Genomic DNA, 22,066 nt, shown 5'->3' on the forward strand with positions numbered 1-22,066 from the left:
ACACACTGGCAGATACACACTGACAGTAACACACACTCAATGACAAACACACAGACGTCACTGATTTAACACACACACATTCACTGACACACACTCATTCACACACACAATAAATGACAAACAGACTCTCACTGATTTGACAGACACTCACAAACATACACATGCATACACTAACAGACACACATACACTCATACACAGACACGTACATGCGATAACAGACGTAAAACACTCACACACACACACAAATACACATTGACATACACTAATACACACACATACACTAACAGACATACACACACACATACACTGACACAAACACACACATACACTAACAGACATACATACACACATACACTAACAGACATACATACACACACTAACAGACACACATACACTAACATACACACATACACACATATACACTAACAGACATACACACACATACACTAACAGACATACATACACTAACATAAATACATACAAATTATTAATATTATTACCGTAAGTGTTCTTGCATAGCAAGACCACTTAATGTTATCTCACATAAATATAATTCTTATTCTTATTATAGCCAAATTTACCACACTAACTCCTCCCACTGTTTTATACACAGAATAAATAGGCATTTTATCCATAACAAGACAGAAATATAACGTGCGGATTGTTCCCCATTGGATTGCTATTACTTTGTGGAACGTTTCGCCGAATGGTTCACGGAATATCGTCGCTCTTGTGGCAAAATTGGTCCCATAGGAATGAATGGCAAAATGTTCAAAACTAGAGTGGGAGCTGGCAAAAGCTGAAAAATCAGGACATGATTTCTAAACTGCCACCACTCCCTCATTTTCAAGCCCACCTACACAAATCTTATATCAAAACGTTCAGCTATCCCTGCTGCCACTAGAAATGTCCACGGCTAAGCCATAGTCCATATAGTTTCCACAATATGACCATTTGTTTGCAACTCACGCCGTCCATTGACATTCATTGAAACTTCACTCTAGCCAGCTCAAACTTGAAGGGCAATTTCTAAACTGCGACTGTGCCTTACTTTTTAATACTTCAGAGACTATTCATCAAATTGTAGGTCTGGGTCTTGTGATTCTCACAATATAAAGCTCTTTGCTGTAGGATGTATAGTTTTTAAAATACGACCGTTTGAAGATGGCAACCACCAAAATACTCTGACCTGTGCCAGGCTGGAGCAGCAAGTGATGTCATAGACATGGCCTTTTGTACACCTGCTAATGTTTTTTATAAATGTATGTTTTAATGTAACTGTGAAGCACTTTGGGCAACAACGTTGCAATTAAATGTGCTATATAAATAAATAAAAGTTGAAATGCATTTCTCACTCTTTAAAGCTTGCCATGTGCACTTTTTCAAATTTGATCAATCAATTGGTTAGTGTAATGTTTACTATCTTTACTCACTCCAAACACTCCACACAGTTACACTGCCCACTCCATAAAGTTACTCTGCCCAGTCCAACCTTTCCACAGTTACTCAAGCCACTTCACCCAGTTACTCCGTCCACTCCAGTTGTAGACTAATGGTGGAGGCAAGAACACTTCACACAATTTCCCCAGAAATTGTAGCTTTTCTAGTTATAATTAATGCTTCCCACCCACCCAGCCTCCCTACCTTTTGGGAAAGCTGGCATGGATGGGTTCCTGGGGTCCAGTAGGGCTGCAGTGAGGAGCTACGTTCTCCCAGCATAGCTCCCTCACGGGCTGTCTACTGACGCCGGGAGCCGGAATATGGCGTCATATAGGCGCCCGCCATGACAGGGGGAAACGGGGGCATTTGGGGGCAACATTTTCTGCAGCCCCCTGGTTAGTGCCTGCAGGAGCAATGGGAACTGCATTCCTGCTGTGAAGAAAGTGCAGGAACGCCGTTCCTACGCGTTCCTACGCGTTCCTACGCGTTCCTGCAGGACTTGAGCCCTGGGTACAGGCAGTCAGAGGAACACAGTTGTACACACAGGCAGACAGTCACACAGACAAATTTACAGGCAGACAGATGCACATTTACAGGCAGACAGTTACACACACACACACACACACACACACACACACACACACGCAAGTACAGACAGACCCACACACAGAGGTCCAGACAAGAACACCCAGTTACAGACAGACACACACACACACAGTTACAGAAAGTCACACACACAGTTACAGACAGTTTTTTTCTCTCACACACACAGAGTTACAGACAGTCAGACAAATGCACAGTAACAGACAGTTTCACACACAGAAACACCTGCTGCGATGGCGCCCTGTGCAACCGCACAGCTTGCACACCCCTAAGGCCCGCCCCTGTGGGAACACATGGGATGGATGGCAGCATTGTAACATGGGTGTGTGATAAAAAAAAAAAAGCAAATACAAATACACAAAATAAGTCCTGTGCTCTCAGCGGAAAGAAGCAGAGTCTTCGTCCAGAAACCATTGGTCCAGAGCAGTAATTCCAAACCTTTGTTCTGTTGAGTACCTCTTTGCAGCTCGTTTTCATAAATTGTACCCATCATATTAGCAAGATGTTTGTAATTAAAATAATTGCTGTTATTTCAAGTTTATGAATTTTTCTCTGCCACTTCTCCCATATTTTCTCTGCACCAGACTTTACCTGCTGTTTCTATGCCACAGGCTTCCCCTGCTTCTCCAGGCACTCCCTGCTCCTCCTCAGCCCCAGTGTTTGATTGCAAGGGTTTGTTTGCCTGTAGTGTTGGCGATTACATGCAGGGAAGTATGCACATATACACTTACACAGCCACACAGATTTACATACACATTGAGACACACAAACGGATACTTTGGCACACACACACAAATGCACACACATATACATACACTGAATTACACACATACTAATAAACACATACAAACACACTGACACACATAGATACACACTTACATACACACACACACACACACACACACACACACACACACACACACACACACGTGATAGATTTTATATTTTAGCCACCCTCCTTTTATGTGCAGGATGGCTTCCTTGGGGTCCTGGTGCTGGCTTAGTCTGATAGGAGTGTGGGCCTGGGGCTGGCACTGCGCCCCACTCCTTTGCCTGCTTCCCTTCTCCCTGAATCGGACTCACTTCCTCCCAGAATCAGCAATATTACAGGGACTCTGCCGCGCTTTTAAAGACCACTGCGTCTGACCAGGCCCCATTCAGAAATGCCAAAGGCTGCACCGGCGGAAGTTCTGCCACTGTTCCGCCATTATGGCATTTTTTTGAGTGTACCCATGGAGGAACTTGTTCATGCCCCTGGAGGTTGCACATGGCATTTATGTATCTGCTTATTTTCATGGAACAGTCTATTTTCTGGTTTTATGTATGCAATAACCATTTGAATGAAGAAATGAAGGCAAGCAATAGATTTCTCAAATGTATTTTCTTGTGATGGGTATTAGACAAGCCTTTTCACTTGTCTACAAAGATCATGCAAAACACAAGGTAGCAAGTTGGAAATGCTACAACAAATGTTACAGAATCCAGCATGACTGCTACATTCTGTTCTTCCATTGTTAGGTCAGGGTTTTCCTCAACGGTAACTGTTTGATTGGTTACCTCATCACTAGCCACGGTTCCTTGGCTGTCACCCGAATCAATTGCTGGAATAACTGGCTTTCCCGCCGCAGCTGTGTATTGTTTAACCCAAGTGATATAGTATGCTGTTATTACAAATTTAATGGTTGAATCTCTTTTATAAACTGGTTTGCTCACTAATCCAATTAAAGTCCAGATCTTCTTCAAACCAAATTGACACACGAGAGAGTCTCCCGAATCTACCTAAAAGAATAAGATAAAATACCGATAAAATACTATCAATCCCACTAAAAGGCTGTAAAGCTTTAACATGAATAAGACACACACACACACATATATATTTATATATATATATATATATATATATATATGTGTGTGTGAGTGTATATGAATATATATATATATATATATATACAGAAGAAAAGATGAAAAGAGCACTCCAGAGGACTTAATAATTGGATTTTATAGGTATATAAACAGGATCAACGTTTCGACCCAAAGGTCTTTAAGATCTTGATAAAGACCTTTGGGTCGAAACATTGATCCTGTTTATACACCTATAAAATCCAATTATTAAGTCCTCTGGAGTGCTCTTTTCATATTTTCTTCTGTGTATCCACGCTCTGCAGCACCGAGGCTATTTCTTTGGACATTGATTTAAAGGTAGAGTGCCAGATTCTGCATATATATATATATATATATATATATATATATATATATATATATATACACAAAGATTGGGTATTCTAGCACTCCAACTATAGGTACAGATATTGCCTGGTGCTCAGTCTAAATACAATATACAGAAATAGAAAAATGATACCGGCACTCTAGGTCTTCCAAAAAATCCGTTGGTTTATTATAAGTCAATCCAGAGGGTCAACGTTTCAGCTCCCTGTGATGAAACCAACCTCGCCACTGGGCCCTGGAGAAGCTTGTTTGCCCGCCTCCTACCTGCTGACTATGGCCCCTGGATTATTTGGGGCATATTGTATTTTATTGTGCGACTGCTGGCCCTTTAAGTACAGTGAATGGTATTTTATTGTACTGCTGCTGGCCCTTTAAGAACTGTCTGGGGACATATTGAGACTTTGGGTAACAATACCCTTTAAGACTATGGCCCCTGAAAACGTATGGACTTTTATTGGTGTGTATGGCCCTTTAAGAACCGTCTGGGGACATATTGTGACTTTGCTGAACAATGCCCCTTTAAGACTATGTCCCCAGACCTGTAAAATAACTTGCCCCTGGCTCTCTCCCACTTGGTTCAGTAAATAGGGCTTACTGAACCAAGTACCACACAGGCGGACCACCCAGAAGCTAAAGTGTGCAGGCAATTTACCTCCCAGGCTGTGAGGTTACTGCCGGTTAATTGCACGTGGCGGCGGCCATCTTTGTTCAGTCGAACGCGGTCAGCGGTGTATGCTAAAGATTCTGTGGAACTGAAATCGGCTACACATTTTGCCGAACACCGCTGACCCTTACCTTCTCCCATACGGAACTTGCAGCTCCGTTCGAAATGGGACTTAGTCGTTTTTTCGGCATGAAATTGACTGACCGCACAGCCCAAATCTATGGAACTGTTTTGGGCAGGAAATTGTGCTTGCGGTCGGTCATAAAGGGACCTCCAGCTAACTTTTGATCCACTGGGGGGATTTGGCTGATTTTTGGAAGGGTGTATGTTTAAAGTGGGCTGATTCCAAATATGTGGTTTTTGGGAAGATTTGATGTACGGTTTTAAAGTTATAGCGCATGTATAAAAACGGTATTTTCCCTGGCTGTAATAATTATGTTAACTGGTTATCTGAGGGGAGGGAACTTGTGGGTTGTAACCGTTATGCTATTGGCTGTTTTACCCCGCCCCTGTGGGCGGGCTTTTATGTGTAAGATGGAAATAAAAGCAGACTGGGTGTGCTAGCACCTCAGATCATCTTGTACCTTCATGAAGTCTCGACTCATGTTTGGGGGATTGGAGAACTACACTTTGGGGATTGCTATAATCACAATACTCCCCAGGGTTTTATTGCTGAGCTCTGCTAAGAGCTGTTCCTGTGCCTGCTCTTTGGAATTCTGAGAGGTCCATCTACTGGAAGCTAGACCCTGGTCTTGGGTCCAGAGTGGGTAGCGTGGCGAGACCCCAACCCAGCTGCGGCGGTTCGTGGGAGTCTACAGTGGTTATGGTGTCTGGTGGAGTGCTGGGAGTCCTCAGGAGCGCTAGGAGCATCCTTTAACGGAAGTACCCAGTCGGGGTGCCAGGCAATCCGTTACACTCTCGTTTGGAGCTTTCATCAGGACACATCATCAGAACACATATGTATATATATACACTGCTCAAAAAAAATTAAGGGAACACAAAAATAACACATCCTAGATCTGAATGAATTAAATATTCTTCTGAAATACTTTGTTCTTTACATAGTTGAATGTGTTGACAACAAAATCACCCGAAAATAAAAAAATGGAAATCAAATTTTTGAGTCACACTAAAAATTAAAGTGGAAAAACACACTACAGGCTGATCCAACTTTGATGTAATGTCCTTAAAACAAGTAAAAATGAGGCTCAGTAGTGTGTGTGGCCTCCATGTGCCTGTATGATCTCCCTACAATGCCTGTGCATGCTCCTGATGAGGTGGCGAAGGGTATCCTGAGGGATCTCCTCCCAGACCTGGACTAAAGCATCTGCCAACTCCTGGACAGTCTGTGGTGCAACGTGGATGGAGCGAGACATGATGTTCCAGATGTTCTCAATTGGATTCAGGTCTGGGGAACGGGTGGGTCAGTCCATAGCATCAATGCCTTTATCTTGCAGGAACTGCACTCCAGCCACATGAGGTCTAGCATTTTCTTGCATTAGGAGGAACCCAGGGCAAACCGCACCAGCATATGGTCTCACAAGGTGTCTGAGGATCTCATTTCGGTACCTAATGGCAGTCAGGCTACCTCTGGGGAGTACATGGAGGGCTGTGCGGCCCTCCAAAGAAATGCCACCCCACACCATTACTGACCCAGTGCCAAACCGGTCATGCTGGAGGATGTTGCAGGCAGCAGAACGTTCTCCACGGCATCTACAGACTCTGTCACATGTGCTCAGTGTGAACCTGCTTGCTTTCATCTGTGAAGAGCACAGGGCGCCAGTGGCGAATTTGCCAATCTTGGTGTTCTCTGGCAAATGCCAAACGTCCTGCACGGTGTTGGGCTGTAAGCACAACCCCACCAGTGGATGTCGGGCCCTCATACCACCCTCATGGAGTCTGTTTCTGACCGTTTGAGCAAGCACATGCACATTTGTGGCCTGCTGGAGGTCATTTTGCAGGGCTCTGGCAGTGCTCCTCCTGTTCCTCCATGCACAAAGGCGGAGGTAGCAGTCCTGTTGCTGGGTTGTTGCCCTCCTCCAGCCTCCTCCACGTCTCCTGATGTACTGGCCTGTCTCCTGGTAGCGCCTCCATGCTCTGGACACTATGCTGACAGACACAGCAAACCTTCTTGCCACAGCTCCCATTGATGTGCCATCCTGGATGAGCTGCACTACCTGAGCCACTTGTGTGGGTTGTAGACTCCGTCTCATGCTACCACTAGAGTGAAAGCACTGCCAGCAATCAAAAATGACCAAAACATCAGCCAGGAAGCATAGGAACTGAGAAGTGGTCTGTGGTCACCACTTTATTGGGGGTGTCTTGCTAATTGCCTATAATTTCCACCTGTTGTCTATCCCATTTGCACAACAGCATGTGAAATTGATTGTCACTCAGTGTTGCTTCCTAAGTGGACAGTTGGATTTCACAGAAGTGTGGTTGACTTGGAGTTACATTGTGTTGTTTAAGTGTTATATATATATATGTGTGTGTGTGTGTGTGTGTGTGTATATACACACACTTTGAGGGTATTGTTTTTTTATGTAAGTTGACAATGAGCAAATTTAGTGTGTGGGAATAAACATGTGTGTGTGGCATGGGACATATCAGAAAACATTGCATTTCAAATATATTAATTTGGGTCACTTATATTTAAGTAATCCTTTAGGGGTTAACGCACTAAAGATGTACTGAGGTTCTTTCATCAACCAACAAGTTGTTTCATGATTTTCTCTGTGCAATGTCTGTGTGTGTGTATATATATATATATATATATATATAGTGTTCAGTTAAAGATTGTAGCCGTATTAGTCCAGTAATGTAGATGTGAAAAACAGATAAAAATTGTATCTTGTAATACCTTTTTTATTGAAATAACAGAATTTTTTAATGACATGCTTTCAGGAGAACCTCCCTTTCTCAAGTCTAAAAGCATCTAAATGCTTTAGACTTGAGAAAGGGAGGTTCTCCCGAAAGCATGTCATTAAAAAATTCCGTTAGTCCAATAAAAAAAAGGTATTACAAGATACAAATGTTTTCTGTTTTTTACACACACACACATATATATAATGGGAACATTCTAAACCTATAATGCAAATTGATAGACTGAATGTTGAATCTGATCTGGTTAAACTGAGAATGTTAAGCAGCTTACTGTAATACGTTGTCCTGCAGGTAAATCGCCAAAATTCCCGCACAGTAGTTCTGTGTTCTGGTGATCAGTACAGACGTCTTTAGGGATCACTGGCAACTTCTCCAGAACTTCTGCAGGCAAAGGTATTGCTGGAGAAAAATAAATTATGACTTTTATCTATGTGAATTAATTTAATTCCTACATTCCTAAATTCCTAACTCATACAAAAGCCACAATTAGGCAATAATGAAGACATATATATTTCTCTTTTTTATGTTTTTATTTTAGCCTTATGATTTAATTTCCTAGGTCCCACAATTCAAATAGCATGTTTTGTGGGAAAACCAGCTAAATAACAGTAACATCATAATTTTATTTTTTAGTGTATACATATTTATTGAGTTTTAACGTGCAAGAAAAGACAGCAACACATGCCACATGGTACAAGGTTAATGTGCCAACAGTTGACAAAGTAATTATCTATCCAGTAATATTAACAATGAGGAGACATAAATTATATGATCAGCAAACAAAAATTAATGTGCAAGTTAATCTGGAATCTGACAATGTATGCTTATAAACATTATAGGTAATTGTTTACATATAACCAGGTTTGTCCTGTACTATAGCTAAAGTATATGGAACATTTCAACATCATTGTGGCACTTGGATGCAGTAACATTAAGTAAAATGAGAGAGAAAGGCGGTAAGGGGAAACACAGAAAAACAGTTAGAATGAGATATAAGAATTAAGGAATGAACATCCCGGGACCCTTATTTATGGCTTTTGTGTATGTTAGAGGAGAAGGGAGAAAGGAGAAGACCTGGTGGGATATGATTCTTGACAACCTATACTAAACTGGCAGGGGAATCTTTGACATTTTGTTCACGGATCACCCTGAAGATATAGGTACATAGTGGAGCATTCTGTCGATACTATCAGATTCAGCAGGTTGCTTCTCAGGTGTCTATTCTGGTTCCTTTTCCCAGTAGGACATATAAGGTAATTTTAATAATGAGGGAGGCTTCATATTTTGCATAACTTTCTTTACTTATGCCTCCAGCAGCACAAGTCAATCATAAAACTTAAACCAATCAAAACAAGTGACACATTTCATATAAAGCCCTGACAGGCATAGCTCCTCCTCTTTCTTTGGTGTGAATTAAAAGTCTAATACAAATTCAGGAACCATAACGAGAACTTTGCAAACACTTGACAATAGTAGATATAGTCGAAATCCTGTCCAATCCTGAAACCATAGAAGAGGATCACACTGAATAGAACAGAAACAAATGAAATGCAATGGTAATAAGCGGATGTCCACATAACATCGATAATCAATAAGAAATGATATATTAGTATATATAATTATACGTATCAATTTAGGATATTGCATATGAGATGTACTATACAGTATATCCACATTCTGCAGCAGACAACAACACTCGTGCACTACCACAAGACAGATCAGCCTATCTAGACTTATACAATCAGTATGAAATCCGTAACTGGAGAAACCAAAAAGAAAAAGTAAACAGACTAAAATACAATAGCTGTTAAAGGGAGGGAAGCCAAGGGATGGGAAAATACTCGTCTCCTGTTATAATTAAAATTAAGATTATAGGTACACTACGTTAGCATAATCTACAATTTTACAACATGACAGGAGGCTTCGTATTTTGCATTTTTAACGCTGTGCCCGAAAAGCAAAGGATGCATGCATGTCGGAGGAAAAAAAATGAATAAGAACTTGGCCTGACTGTGACGATGCAGTAACCTCCACATAACATAGTAAAGTGAGAAATGGAGAAACCATTCACGTAAATAACACTAGAATGTCTGTAACCCGATGGAATGAAACGAGACAAAAGTAGTGTGATCTTCGCCAACAATTGTCAAAGCAAAAGATCCAAATCATCTGGCCAATCCTGTAGGAAGCGGAGAACTACATCTACATCCCATACCGAGTGTATTTCGGGACTAGGGGCAGGGCTAACCGATAGGCTAACTAGGCTTCAGCCTAGGACCTCAAGATCAAGAGGAGCCTACATTCAAATTGTTAGCAAAATAAAAACGACACTATTCTAAAAACAGTGAACACTAAAACACTGAACCGAAAATAAGGAGAAATTCTACGCATATGATATGACCAGTGGCGTACTAAGTGGGGAACGGTCCGCCCCGGGTGCCACTTACTAGGGGGGTGCCCGGGGCAGACTGCAATGCCCCTCCTGCCGCGATCGCCGAGACCGGATGTCTGCAGCTCCGCAATGTGCAGAGCTGCAGACCATGGAACTCGCGTGCACTGCCCAATCAGAGCGTTGACGCTGGTTACCACGGCAATGCTCTGATTGGGTCTTGCGAGATCCATGGTCTGCAGCTCTGGCCAGAAATGAGGGCCACCGGACCACCAGGGACCCCACCGGACCACCAGGCAGCCCCCACTGGACCACCAGGGATTTAAGGTAATTTTTTTAGTCACCCCCCTCCTCATCACCCCCTCCCTCTCACAATAACCCCCCCTCTCCTCATCACCCCCTCCCTCTCACAATTACCCCCCTCTCCTCATCACCCCCTCCCTCTTACAATCACCCCCTCTCACAATCACCCCCTCTCACAATCACCCCCCTCTCCTCATCACCCCCTCCCTCTCACAATCACCCCCCTCTCCTGATCACCCCCTCTCCTCATCACCCCCTCCCTCTCACAATCACCCCCCCTCTCACAATCATCCCTCCTCACAATCACCCCCTCTCCTCATCACCCCCCTCCCTCTCGCAATCACCCCCCTCTCCTGATCACCCCCCTCTCCTCATCACCCCCTCCCTCTCACAATAACCCCCCTCACAATCATCCCCCCTCACAATCATCCTCCTCTCCTCATCACCCCCCTCTCCTCATCACCTCCCTCTCACAATCACCCCTCCCTCTCACAATCACCCCTCATCATCTCCTCATCACCCCCTCCCTCTTACAATCACCCCCTCTCACAATCACCCCCTCTCACAATCACCCCCCTCTCCTCATCACTCCCTCCCTCTCACAATCACCCCCCTCTCCTGATCACCCCCTCTCCTCATCAACCCCTCCCTCTCACAATCACCCCCCTCTCACAATCATCCCTCCTCATCTCCTCATCACCCCCTCCCTCTTACAATCACCCCCTCTCACAATCACCCCCTCTCACAATCACCCCCTCTCACAATCACCCCCCTCTCCTCATCACCCCTCCCTCTCACAATCACCCCCTCTCCTGATCACCCCCCTCTCCTCATCACCCCCTCCCTCTCCCAATCACCCCCCTCTCACAATCATCCCCCCTCACCATCACCCCCCTCTCCTCATCACCCCCTCCCTCTCATAATCACCCCCCCTCTCCTCATCACCCCCTCCCTCTCACAATCACCCCCCCTCACAATCATCCCCCCTCACAATCACCCCCCTCTCCTCATCACCCCCTCTCACAATCACCCCCCCACTCACAATCATCCCCCTCACAATCACCCCCCTCTCCTCATCACCCCCTCCCTCTCACAATCACCCCCCTCCTCATCACCCCCTCCCTCTCACAATCACCCCCTCTCCTCATCACCCCCTCCCTCTCACAGTCACCCCCTCACAATCATCCCTCTCACAATCACCCCACCTCTCCTCATCACCCCTCCCTCTCACAATCACCCCCTTTTACAATCACCCCCCTCTCCTCATCACCCCCCCTCTCCTCATCACCCCCTCCCTCTCCCAATCACCCCCCCCCTCTCCTCATCACCCCCCTCCCTCTCACAGTCACCCCCCCTCACAATCATCCCTCTCACAATCACCCCCCCTCTCCTCATCACCCACTCCCTCTCACAATCACCCCCCTTCTCACAATCAGTCCCCTCTCCTCATCAACCCCCTCCCTCTTACAATCACCCCCCCTCTCCTCATCTCGACTTTTTATTTATTTATTATCCGTGCCACATTTTTTATAAAGGTTAGTACCAATCACAACATGTTTCATTTAACATATTGATATATATCACAGTAATGATGTATTTTCTCTCATGTAATTTACAAACTTAAAAATGGGAGGTGAAAGGGCCTCATAAGTGAAATAGCCTAGGGCCTCTTTTCATCTAAATCCGGCCCTGACTAGGGGTCTGAATAGTTTAGCAATATATAATATATAATAAGCAATATACCAAAGGGTCCTGACTAACCAGTATGCCCTGAAGTGAAGAGTGAGCTGCCGAGATAGCTGATTATCACGTTGATGGAACGGTATGAATCACCCGAAAAAAAGGTGTGCTGAAAATTTTTAAACTATAGTGATAGGTGCCGTAACGAGATCATAGTTATTCTGCAAACACCCGCAACTCCAAATGTTACATACAGAGATGTAGCTATGTCTAAATCCTTGAGCCCATGAGTCCCATTAGAGGTCTCTAGTCTATTGAGATAGGTCCTCGACTGACCAAGATCCCTTGAAAGACCCCAGGTCACCAGCTCTACGCTGTCCTGTAGGATCAGTGGATGAGGTTCTCCTTGTGAGTTCATTAGGAGAAGGGGAGACTATGAAAGGAGCAGCGGATGGTCTTGAGAGAGAGCCAGTGAGTCCGAAAACCACGCTGACTCTGCCAAGTGGTGTGATGAGTATCATGGAGATCCCTGTGATGAAGACGATAAAGGATTCTAGCCAATCTCTAGAAAGTGGGAACGCAAGGTTGGAGAAATGTATCCACTGCTTTGCATTGTGGGTCCGGAAGCCAGCTGTAGTACCTCGTAGTTTGTGTGTTCGTTTGTGAGGCGAAGATATCTACATGGAACAGTTCTCTGACCATTCTCAGCATGGCAAATACCAAGGTATCCAGTCGCCAATTTCTACTGTCCTGTCAGTGGTGAGAAAAACAGGAGAGGAAAGGAGTTCCACTACTCGGGCGAGGAGCCAAAGGGGAATCAAGTCTTGTAGAGTATACGATAGCTCTCCTTGCGGGTGTTGAGAAATGTACCATCCTGCTCCTGGACTGAGGATTTGCGGGAGTCTCCCTTGTGAAAGGGGTCATCTCGAATAATTTCTGAGACATACAGGGGGACCGCAAGTGGTATATCCTGCCACTCTTCCTCCTCTGAGAGTGAATCCTCTGCTTTCCATTCATCAACTATCGCTAGGGAGGGAGGAGGGAGAGAGTCATCCTCATCTGAAGATGGTAGTGGAGGGGGAACTAGTTCCCGAGGTTCCACTTGTTGGATCCATTCTAAAGTGGCCTTGCCTTAGTTTTCCTGAGGGTCCATGCTGATGCCCTATTAGTGTCATTTGGACATGGTTGTTTGGTCTTTAGAGGTCTCAGAATTCATAACTTCAGTGGCAAGTGGAAGTCAAGGCCCGTCATCTCTGGTGGGCCCTGTACTAGCATCTTTGGGATGGCTTTTACTACTGAGGCTGCAACTGGCAGCATTTATCTGAAATTTATCTGAAATTTTTGAGTGGGAGACTGAGGCGAGACACTCATGATGTGTGTTACTTGAACCTTCCAGTCTGCGGAAGATAGACTTGGTTGAGGTACAGAAGTGCACGTTAACACACAGCAAGCCTCCGTGCACAACTGGGATCCACCCTGGGTATCAGGCACTCAAAGCCCACTGTTTAGTGAGGCAGTATTGGCAGGACGCCAGAAGAGGGGATCACCCTCTGTGCGACCGGGATTAGCGGTCTACATATAAATGGGGTTGTAGTCCTGTGAAATTGGGAGACGTGAGCAGTCTCAATACCGTGTTAGTGATTTACCCTTGTTAAGCCCCAATAATGTGGGGACGGTACCATTGAGGGGTCACCTTCTAGAGTATGTGTTGCATCATGGAGATGCTGTCAGCACCGTATTGTTTTCCGACATGTAGTCTATATATAGTACCAATAAGGGGGGTCACCTCTATTACAGTGCCTCTGTGGGTTCAGAATGCGTTGGTGGTCACCCCAGCTTAAAGGGAGGTCACCCCTAGAGATCCATTCACCACTACCTGGCAGAAAAAATTATCGCTTGGGGTTCATCTCAGCGGTAGAAGGGTCACCCCCTATAACGAAGTGTGTAGCAATTAGTTGTTAAATGCACATATGTTAGTGGGGGCTCACCCTAGAAGTAAGGGGGGGTCACCCCTATTGGTAATGCCTCAGTTGATGTACAGTCCATTTAGGTGCTTACCCCAGGCAACATACCATATTGATACCGGAGAAACTGACGGAAGCGAAGCACAGAGAGATGGACACAGGTTTCTTCAGGAAGGAAGAGATTCTTTATTGGATCACCGATCGGGACTCAGAGGGACTAACGTCACCAAAATACAACAAGTTCTGAGCCCCGGACAATAGTGCAGGCTCCTTATATAGGCACATAACTCCTCCCATATTAAGCTCCACCCGCACATTCTCTTGACCAATCAATACAAATAAGAATTAACTTCCTGCTTGACCGCATGGCTTGTCCAGCACAATGGAGGAGGGGAATACTACATCCTGTATTCTTGCACATGCTCCGTACACTACTGATCGTATCTTGCCTCGTGCAACCAACTGATCGATACGTCAGCATATGCACGTACACATGCCACGTGGTAATCTCGGCCTACTAAATTTATTTTTACCGAGATTCCACCACATTCCCCCCTTTGATGCCTCTTGATATTTCACAATTACTTGAGGCATCACTTAACCTTAGTTTGCCTACACCGCAAGTTACCCTGAACCAGACCAGACTTATCTTATGATGTGAATCTTCAACACTCATCTTCCTGCATTGGTTCTCCCTGATCTAGAGCCTCATATTTATAAATTGCCATTATCTGTGCAGCAGCCTTCCTCTCTGCTATATTTTCTATCAGGCTTTGCACAGACCTAACTACTAAGGGTATAAGACACGGCAGGAGTAGACACAACATTAAAATCAGTAGGACTCCACCTACCACTGCCTTAAGCCCTCCAAACCACTCATACCAGCTACCAAACCAACTACTCGGATTGTACCCTTTCCATACCTGAGTAGGCACATGAGCTAGTTTAACCATATGGCTAGTAAGCTCAGCTATTGCTTGCCCTTCGTCATCTATTTGAAGACAGCAATTGCTCAGGTAAAACTTCCCACATACACCTCCCTCTACTGCCAAAAGGTAATCCAAGGCTAATCTATTTTGGTATACTGCTGTCCTCATCCTGGTATTATGCTTCGCTAGAAGATTGAGCGCTTGTGATGTCTCGTTAGTAATAATCTCAACCACCGCCTGTAATCTTATAATGCGGTTGAGCATATAAATAGGGGTTCTATAACCAAAGGTACCATCTTCTGCCCACGTGGCTGGCCCATAATAATCTATAATACGCTGGGGAGGCCATTCATTATCTTCCCAGGCGCCTATCTCTATGGGTCCCCTTTTCTTCCTATGATTCACATCATACACTTTAACACCTAAAGTCTCACCTGTTTCAATCGGTAACAAGAAGAAGGATGGTTTGAGCATACCCAACACACATGCCCCTTCCCAGTCCTGTGGCAACTCCGAATAGGCTTTCTTACCACAGATCCAGTACAAATTTGCTGGGGCTCTCCAGGTAGATGTGATGGATAAATCAAACCACACATCCTTTAAATTGGCGTATCTAGCAAACGGGTTAGATGGTTCTGAGACATTTGAAGCCGACCACCAAGTTGTATTCTTTGTATCATCATCATAAGCTTTTTGCCCTAGACAAGTTAATTCTCCCACAGAAGTATTGTACATTATTCCTTTCCTTGCTATGCAAACATAACCTATGATGGAGGTCTTTAATCTCCACTCAGATTTACCTCTAACACTCATATGATAATCGGCTTGTGTAGATATTAATTGGTCAACTGCCTCAGAACCGGACATTACCTCCTTTGCTTCCCAAGGCCATTGGTCTCCCATGTTAGTACCTCCACACACATAGCAGTTGGTAACATTAAGACTACCGGCAATACTTTCGGCTAAATCAATGAACAGGTTTTTAGCATTATGGGGGATCTTATTATCTATGCTCATCTCTTCATAAAAGGAATGGTATACTTGATGAGTTTGGGAGGATACCGTATCAGTCTCTATCCCTATAAACAATATTGTCCCAGGATCTAAACCCGTCCCATATATTTGAAACCCAAATAAATTACCATACTTGTCTAAGAACTTGTCGGGGTTATTTATAAGTATATGGACTGGATTGCATTCCATAGACTTACAATATGGGCTGGTAGGCAACTTAGTCACTATCATGTCTTTGTCTACTGTCTGTCCCCAAGTTGCCCACCCCACACAAGACCAATATGGGCAAAAGTTATAATCTCTATTTGGGCATCTAGGACTCACATATTTATTTTTACTACTGGGACAAATATATTTATCATTAGACCCATACGTCCTCTCCCATCTAAGATCCCCACATACATTCCACGGCTTTCTACCACTTGATATCGCCTTACACGCATCAAATAGCAGAACACCCGAAGAATATACGGATTCTAATACTGTCTTGTTAATTAGGGTCCCCTGAGGATCTCCATTCCTGAGGGTCAACCAAATTGTACGAGGTTGATACTCCGGACTGAAGCACTTAGGTTCTCCTACTCCTAGATGGCACACACTATATTCTATATTTAGGTATCTACATCTCGATACATCTCCTTTACACTCGTATTGTGAATGCCAAATTAGGGTTTGGGAAATATGGTTACCTGTTCTTGTAGTCTTAATGCATACCTCACAGCTAGGAGTGTCGGTACCTCTACCTTCCTGAATATAAAAATACACATAAATAAACATTATCAAGAACACATCTTTCGTCGTCATCCTCAGTCTTCGTCCGTGCGAAGGCACCTCAGCTTCCAGGATGTAAGGGCTGCAGGGAATGGAGTTCTGCTCGTCTTCACAGGAGTCCCTTCGAGACTTTCCCTGGCTTATATACTATACGTCGGTGGGCGGACAGGCTTTATTATGGCCCTCTCACTCACGCACCAAATCCCTGAACAATAAAATTTTGTAATCCACACAAGTTCCTCGTTACTCCGACTGAGTCGTGCGTTTTAACCGGATCTTGCAGGGATTCTCTGGATCTGCTGTAACTTGCCAAGAATCGACTGCTGCTGGTTTAACCCTGGAGTGATGTATCCACGGAGTCACTTCGGCTACTTTTATCGCTGTAGGGGTAGACAAAAGAACAACATAAGGACCTCTCCACTTGGGCCCTAACGGTACATTATTCCACTCTTTAATCCACACTTGGTCTCCTGGATGGTAACTATGAACTGGGGGATAAATATTCACAGGTAATCTATCTTGTACCCATTTCTGTACCTCCTCCATAGTCTTACCCAACTCTACAACCTGCTGCCGGGTAATTCCTTCTCCCAACTGACTCAAATCCCCCCTTAAGTTACCAAGTATGGGAGGTGGTCGCCCATACATGATTTCAAAAGGAGAGAGGCCCATCCTTCTGGTAGGGGTACTGCGGATTCGCAATAAAGCTATGGGTAAGAGAACGTTCCACTTAAGTTGGGTTTCCTGACACATTTTAGCCAACTGATTCTTAATAGTTCTATTCATTCTCTCTACCTTACCAGAACTCTGGGGTCTATATGCTGTATGAAGCCTCCACTTTATACCAAGCATATGAGTCAGTTGTTGTAGGCACTGATGAACAAAAGCTGGACCATTGTCCGATCCTATAGAGCAGGGTAGTCCATATCGGGGTATTATTTCTCGTAGCAAGAATCTCACAACTTCTCCTGCTTTCTCTGTACGAGTAGGACATGCTTCCACCCAGCCTGAATAGGTGCACACAATTACCAACAGGTAACGATGTCCACCCGATTTAGGCATCACTGTATAGTCAATTTGTAAATCGGACATGGGGAGTCCCCCCATAAACTGGACTCCTGGTGGCTTTACTGGTCCTTGTCTTGCATTATTTTTAGCACACGTTACACATCTTCGTACAATGGCCTGAGTCAAGTTGGACAATCTTGGTATGTAGAAATGTTTTCTGAGAGATTCTTCTGTGCTGTCTCTCCCAGAATGTGTCCCATTGTGATAATTTTGGACAATTTCTACCGCTAGTGATGCTGGAATGACTATTCTTCCATCTTCTAACTAATACCATTTGTTCTCCAAATACTTTCCAGGTTCAGTCTTTAACCACTCCTCTTCTTGAGCTGTATAAACTGGAGTCCATTGAGACAGTGGAGTTGGTATAAGAGCAGCTATATGCCCCACATATTCCTGTCTTCCCGATTCAGCGGCACGCTTAGCTGCACTATCTGCCATCCGATTTCCCTTGGTTACATCACCATCTCCTCTCAGATGCGCTCGACAATGTATGATACCGACTTCTTTCGGCTCCCACACTGCTTCCAATAGTTGTAGGATTTCAGCTGCGTACTTGATTTCTTTGCCTTCTGAATTCAATAGTCCTCTTTCTTTATACAAAGCTCCGTGGGCATGAGTGGTTAAAAACGCATACTTGGAGTCCGTGTAGATGTTCACTCTTAAACCTTCAGCCAATTGTAACGCTCGTGTCAGTGCTATCAATTCTGCCTTTTGTGCTGATGTTCCTTTCGCCAGTGGCCGAGCTTCTATCACCTTGTCTATTGTTGTTACTGCATATCCTGCATAGCGGATCCCTTCTTTCACATAACTACTGCCGTCGGTATAATATTGAACATCGGGGTTCTGGATGGGAAAATCACGAAGATCTGGTCTACTTGAGAATACTTCATCCATTACTTCCAAACAATCATGTTGACTTTCAGTAGGTTGTGGCAAAAGGGTAGCTGGATTTAAGGTGTTTACAGTCTCTAAATGCACTCTTGGGTTTTCACACAACATTGCTTGATACTTGGTCATACGGCTGTTACTAAACCAATGATTTCCTTTGTAATCCAACAACGTCTGTACTGCATGTGGGACCCGTACATAAAGTTCTTGACCCAGAGTGAGTTTATCGGCTTCAGCTACTAGCAGGGCGGCTGCAGCTACGGCTCTTAGACAAGGTGGAAGTCCGCTGGCCACTGCATCCAATTGCTTAGACATGTAGGCAACAGGTCTTTGCCATGATCCCAAGTACTGTGTCAATACTCCCACAGCCATTCTTCTTTGCTCATGTACATACAGGTAGAATGGTCGTGTGTGATCAGGTAGACCTAATGCTGGGGCACTCATCAAAGCCTTCTTCACATCTTCAAATGCCGTTTGCTGTTCTTGAGTCCATAAGAAGGGGTCGTGCTCTGTACCTTTTATAGCTGCATACAGAGGTTTTGCCAGTATCGCGTAGCTGGGAATCCATATCCTACAGAAGCCTGCTGCCCCCAAGAATTCTCGCACTTGTCTTCTATTCTTGGGTATCGGTATTTGGCACACAGCTTCTTTTCTCTCTGGCCCCATAATTCTTTGACCTTCAGAGATATGGAATCCCAGATATTTGACAGTTGGCAAACACAACTGAGCCTTCTTTCTAGACACCTTGTATCCTGCCTTCCAGAGAATGTGTAGTAGATCGTGCGTTGCTTGCTGACATATTTCTTTTGTAACTGCTGCTATCAACAAGTCATCTACATATTGTAACAATACACACTCTCCTGGGATGGACTCGAAATCCAGTAGATCTTGACTTAGAGCTGAACCAAATAGGGTAGGTGAATTTTTAAACCCTTGGGGCAGTCTTGTCCAAGTCATTTGGCGTTTTGAGCCCGTTACAGCATTTTCCCATTGGAAAGCGAAAATACATTGACTTTCTGCGGCAATTCGGAGGCAAAAGAAGGCATCTTTGAGGTCTAAGACTGTAAAGTAAGTAGCCCCACCCGGAATTAAAGCAAGCAGGTTATATGGATTGGGTACAACTGGATGTATACTAACAACCGCATCATTGACTGCTCTCAAGTCCTGCACAGGTCGATACTCATCTGTACCGGGCTTTTGAACAGGCAGCAATGGGGTGTTCCAGGGGGAAGTACAGAATTTTAGGATACCATACCGTATGAACTTATCCAGATAAGATTGGATGTTCTTCTTAGCCTTCTGCGGGATGTGATATTGTCTTAGGCTTACTGGATAAACCCCAAGTTTTAGTTCAATTTTAATAGGTGGAATATTGCGGGCCAGTCCTGGTGGGTTGTTCTCTGCCCAAACTCCTGGTATGTTGAATAAGGACTCATCACTCCTAGGGTTTTGGCTAGTCAACGCTGTATAAAGTCGCCACTCTTCTTCCTTTGGTACGGATAATGTCATAATACCTGAAGGTCCATTAAACTTTAAGGATGTTGTTCCATTTGGTAGGAACGTAATCTGCGCTTGTAATTTGGATAGCATATCACGTCCCAGCAATTGGACTGGACATTCAGGCATATAAAGGAATTGATGTTTTACTACGTGGCCTCCCAATGTACAGAGTCGACTTTTAAGAACCGGTTTTCAGCACTTCTTCCAGTTGCTCCTATTACAGTAATAGTCCTTCCAGATGGAGGAGCAACTAGATTAGTCACCACTGAATGTTCAGCACCAGTGTCGATCATGAACGCACTCGTTTTTCCCCCTATTGATACATCGACCATAGGCTCCGCTCGACCACGGGGGATGGAGCCCGGTCGGTATCAATAGTCCTCCATGACCGTGTCAGCCAATCCTACAAAGTCCCTGCCTTCTCTATCGCGGGACCTTTGCGCTGCTGGGAAATACCTATCTTCCCTAACACTTCCTCTGTTCCCATTGCTCCCTCTATTACCATTACTCCCTCCGGGGCCTCCTCTACCTCTCGCTCTGCCTCTAAAGTTTCCATAACCTGTCCTAGGTCTGTCTCTCTCACACTGTTCTCTTCGAGGACACTCATTTCTCCAATGCCCTTCTTCCCTACAGTATGCGCACTGATTTCTACTTAGAGGTTCCTCATTCCACTTACTATCGCCTCTATCTGGGCCCCGTCTATCTACGCCTGCGATCGCTACCGCTAGCATATCTGCCTTTCTACGCATCTTGCGCTCTTCCTCTTTCTTACTTTCTGTTTCCCTGTTCATATACACCTTATTCGCTACCTCCATTAGTTGGGTGATAGACATACCTGCAAACCCTTCTAACTTCTGTAGCTTGCGCTTAATATCTCCGTAAGCTTGGCTGACAAAGGCGGAGTTCACCATTCGGGAATTATCTGCGTCTTCCGGATTAAAGGGGGTATACAAGCGGTATGCCTCCAATAATCGGTCATAAAAGACACTGGGCGCTTCATCACTTTTCTGAATCACCTCAACTGTCTTCGACATATTAATGGCTTTCTTTCCTCCGGCTTTCATGCCAGCAATTACAGCGTCTCTATAGGCTCTGAGTTGAACCATATCAGCACCATTTACATTCCAATCGGGATCGGTGTTAGGATAATGTGTTGCGGCCCATGCTGATGGATTGGCTTGATTCAAAGTACGGGCTTTATCCTCTAGCGCTTTAATGGCCGCTTGATTAATTCTTGTCCTTTCCTCATTGTTAAACAAAGTCATTAATAACTGCTGGCAATCAGCCCATGTCGGGTTATGTGTCTGTACTATTGAGGTGAACAGATCAGTCATAGCTTGTGGTTTCTCAGTATACGAGGAATTGTGGGTCTTCCAATTCAAGAGATCGGTTGTCGTGAACGGGACATATACGAAGACTGGGTCAGCATGTGCCATTTGACCTGCGGCATCGATGTAGGCTGACCCGGGATTCAGACGAAGAGGCATCTGATAATGTTTTAATTGTTGGGTACCAGTCAGTTGTCGGGTTAGTATGGGGCTACGTAGAGGGGCGTCAGTTAGAGGTTCCGGTCGGGGGGTATTAGAACATGAAGATGTGGGAGCTTGGTTTTGGGAAAAGGTAGTAAATAAAACACTTCGAGCCGAGCTAGAAGAAGCTTGACCGGAAGTCTGAAGTGGCGCCAAATCAGGATATTCGGATCTAATGGTTCCTTCTGGTTCCGGAAGGGGAGATTTAGTACGA

The 22,066-nt window shown here is 44.6% G+C and overlaps 1 protein-coding gene across 1 annotated transcript in view; it reads right to left on the reverse strand.

Annotated features, from left to right (window-relative positions):
• Positions 1 to 3,445: 3,445 nt before the first annotated feature.
• LOC134585913 (inactive serine protease 54-like) overlaps positions 3,446 to 22,066 on the reverse strand; it is a 54,236-nt gene continuing 35,615 nt past the window's right edge. Inside the window, exons 4-5 of the mRNA XM_063441395.1 lie at positions 8,089 to 8,216; positions 3,446 to 3,823 (exon numbers count right to left, since the gene is read on the reverse strand). Coding sequence (XP_063297465.1) covers positions 3,455 to 3,823; positions 8,089 to 8,216 — 497 coding nt within the window. The 3' untranslated portion in view covers positions 3,446 to 3,454. The remainder of the gene's footprint in view (positions 3,824 to 8,088; positions 8,217 to 22,066) is intronic.

Source organism: Pelobates fuscus, chromosome 2 (genome assembly GCF_036172605.1).
Source record: "Pelobates fuscus isolate aPelFus1 chromosome 2, aPelFus1.pri, whole genome shotgun sequence".
NCBI lineage: Eukaryota > Metazoa > Chordata > Amphibia > Anura > Pelobatidae > Pelobates > Pelobates fuscus.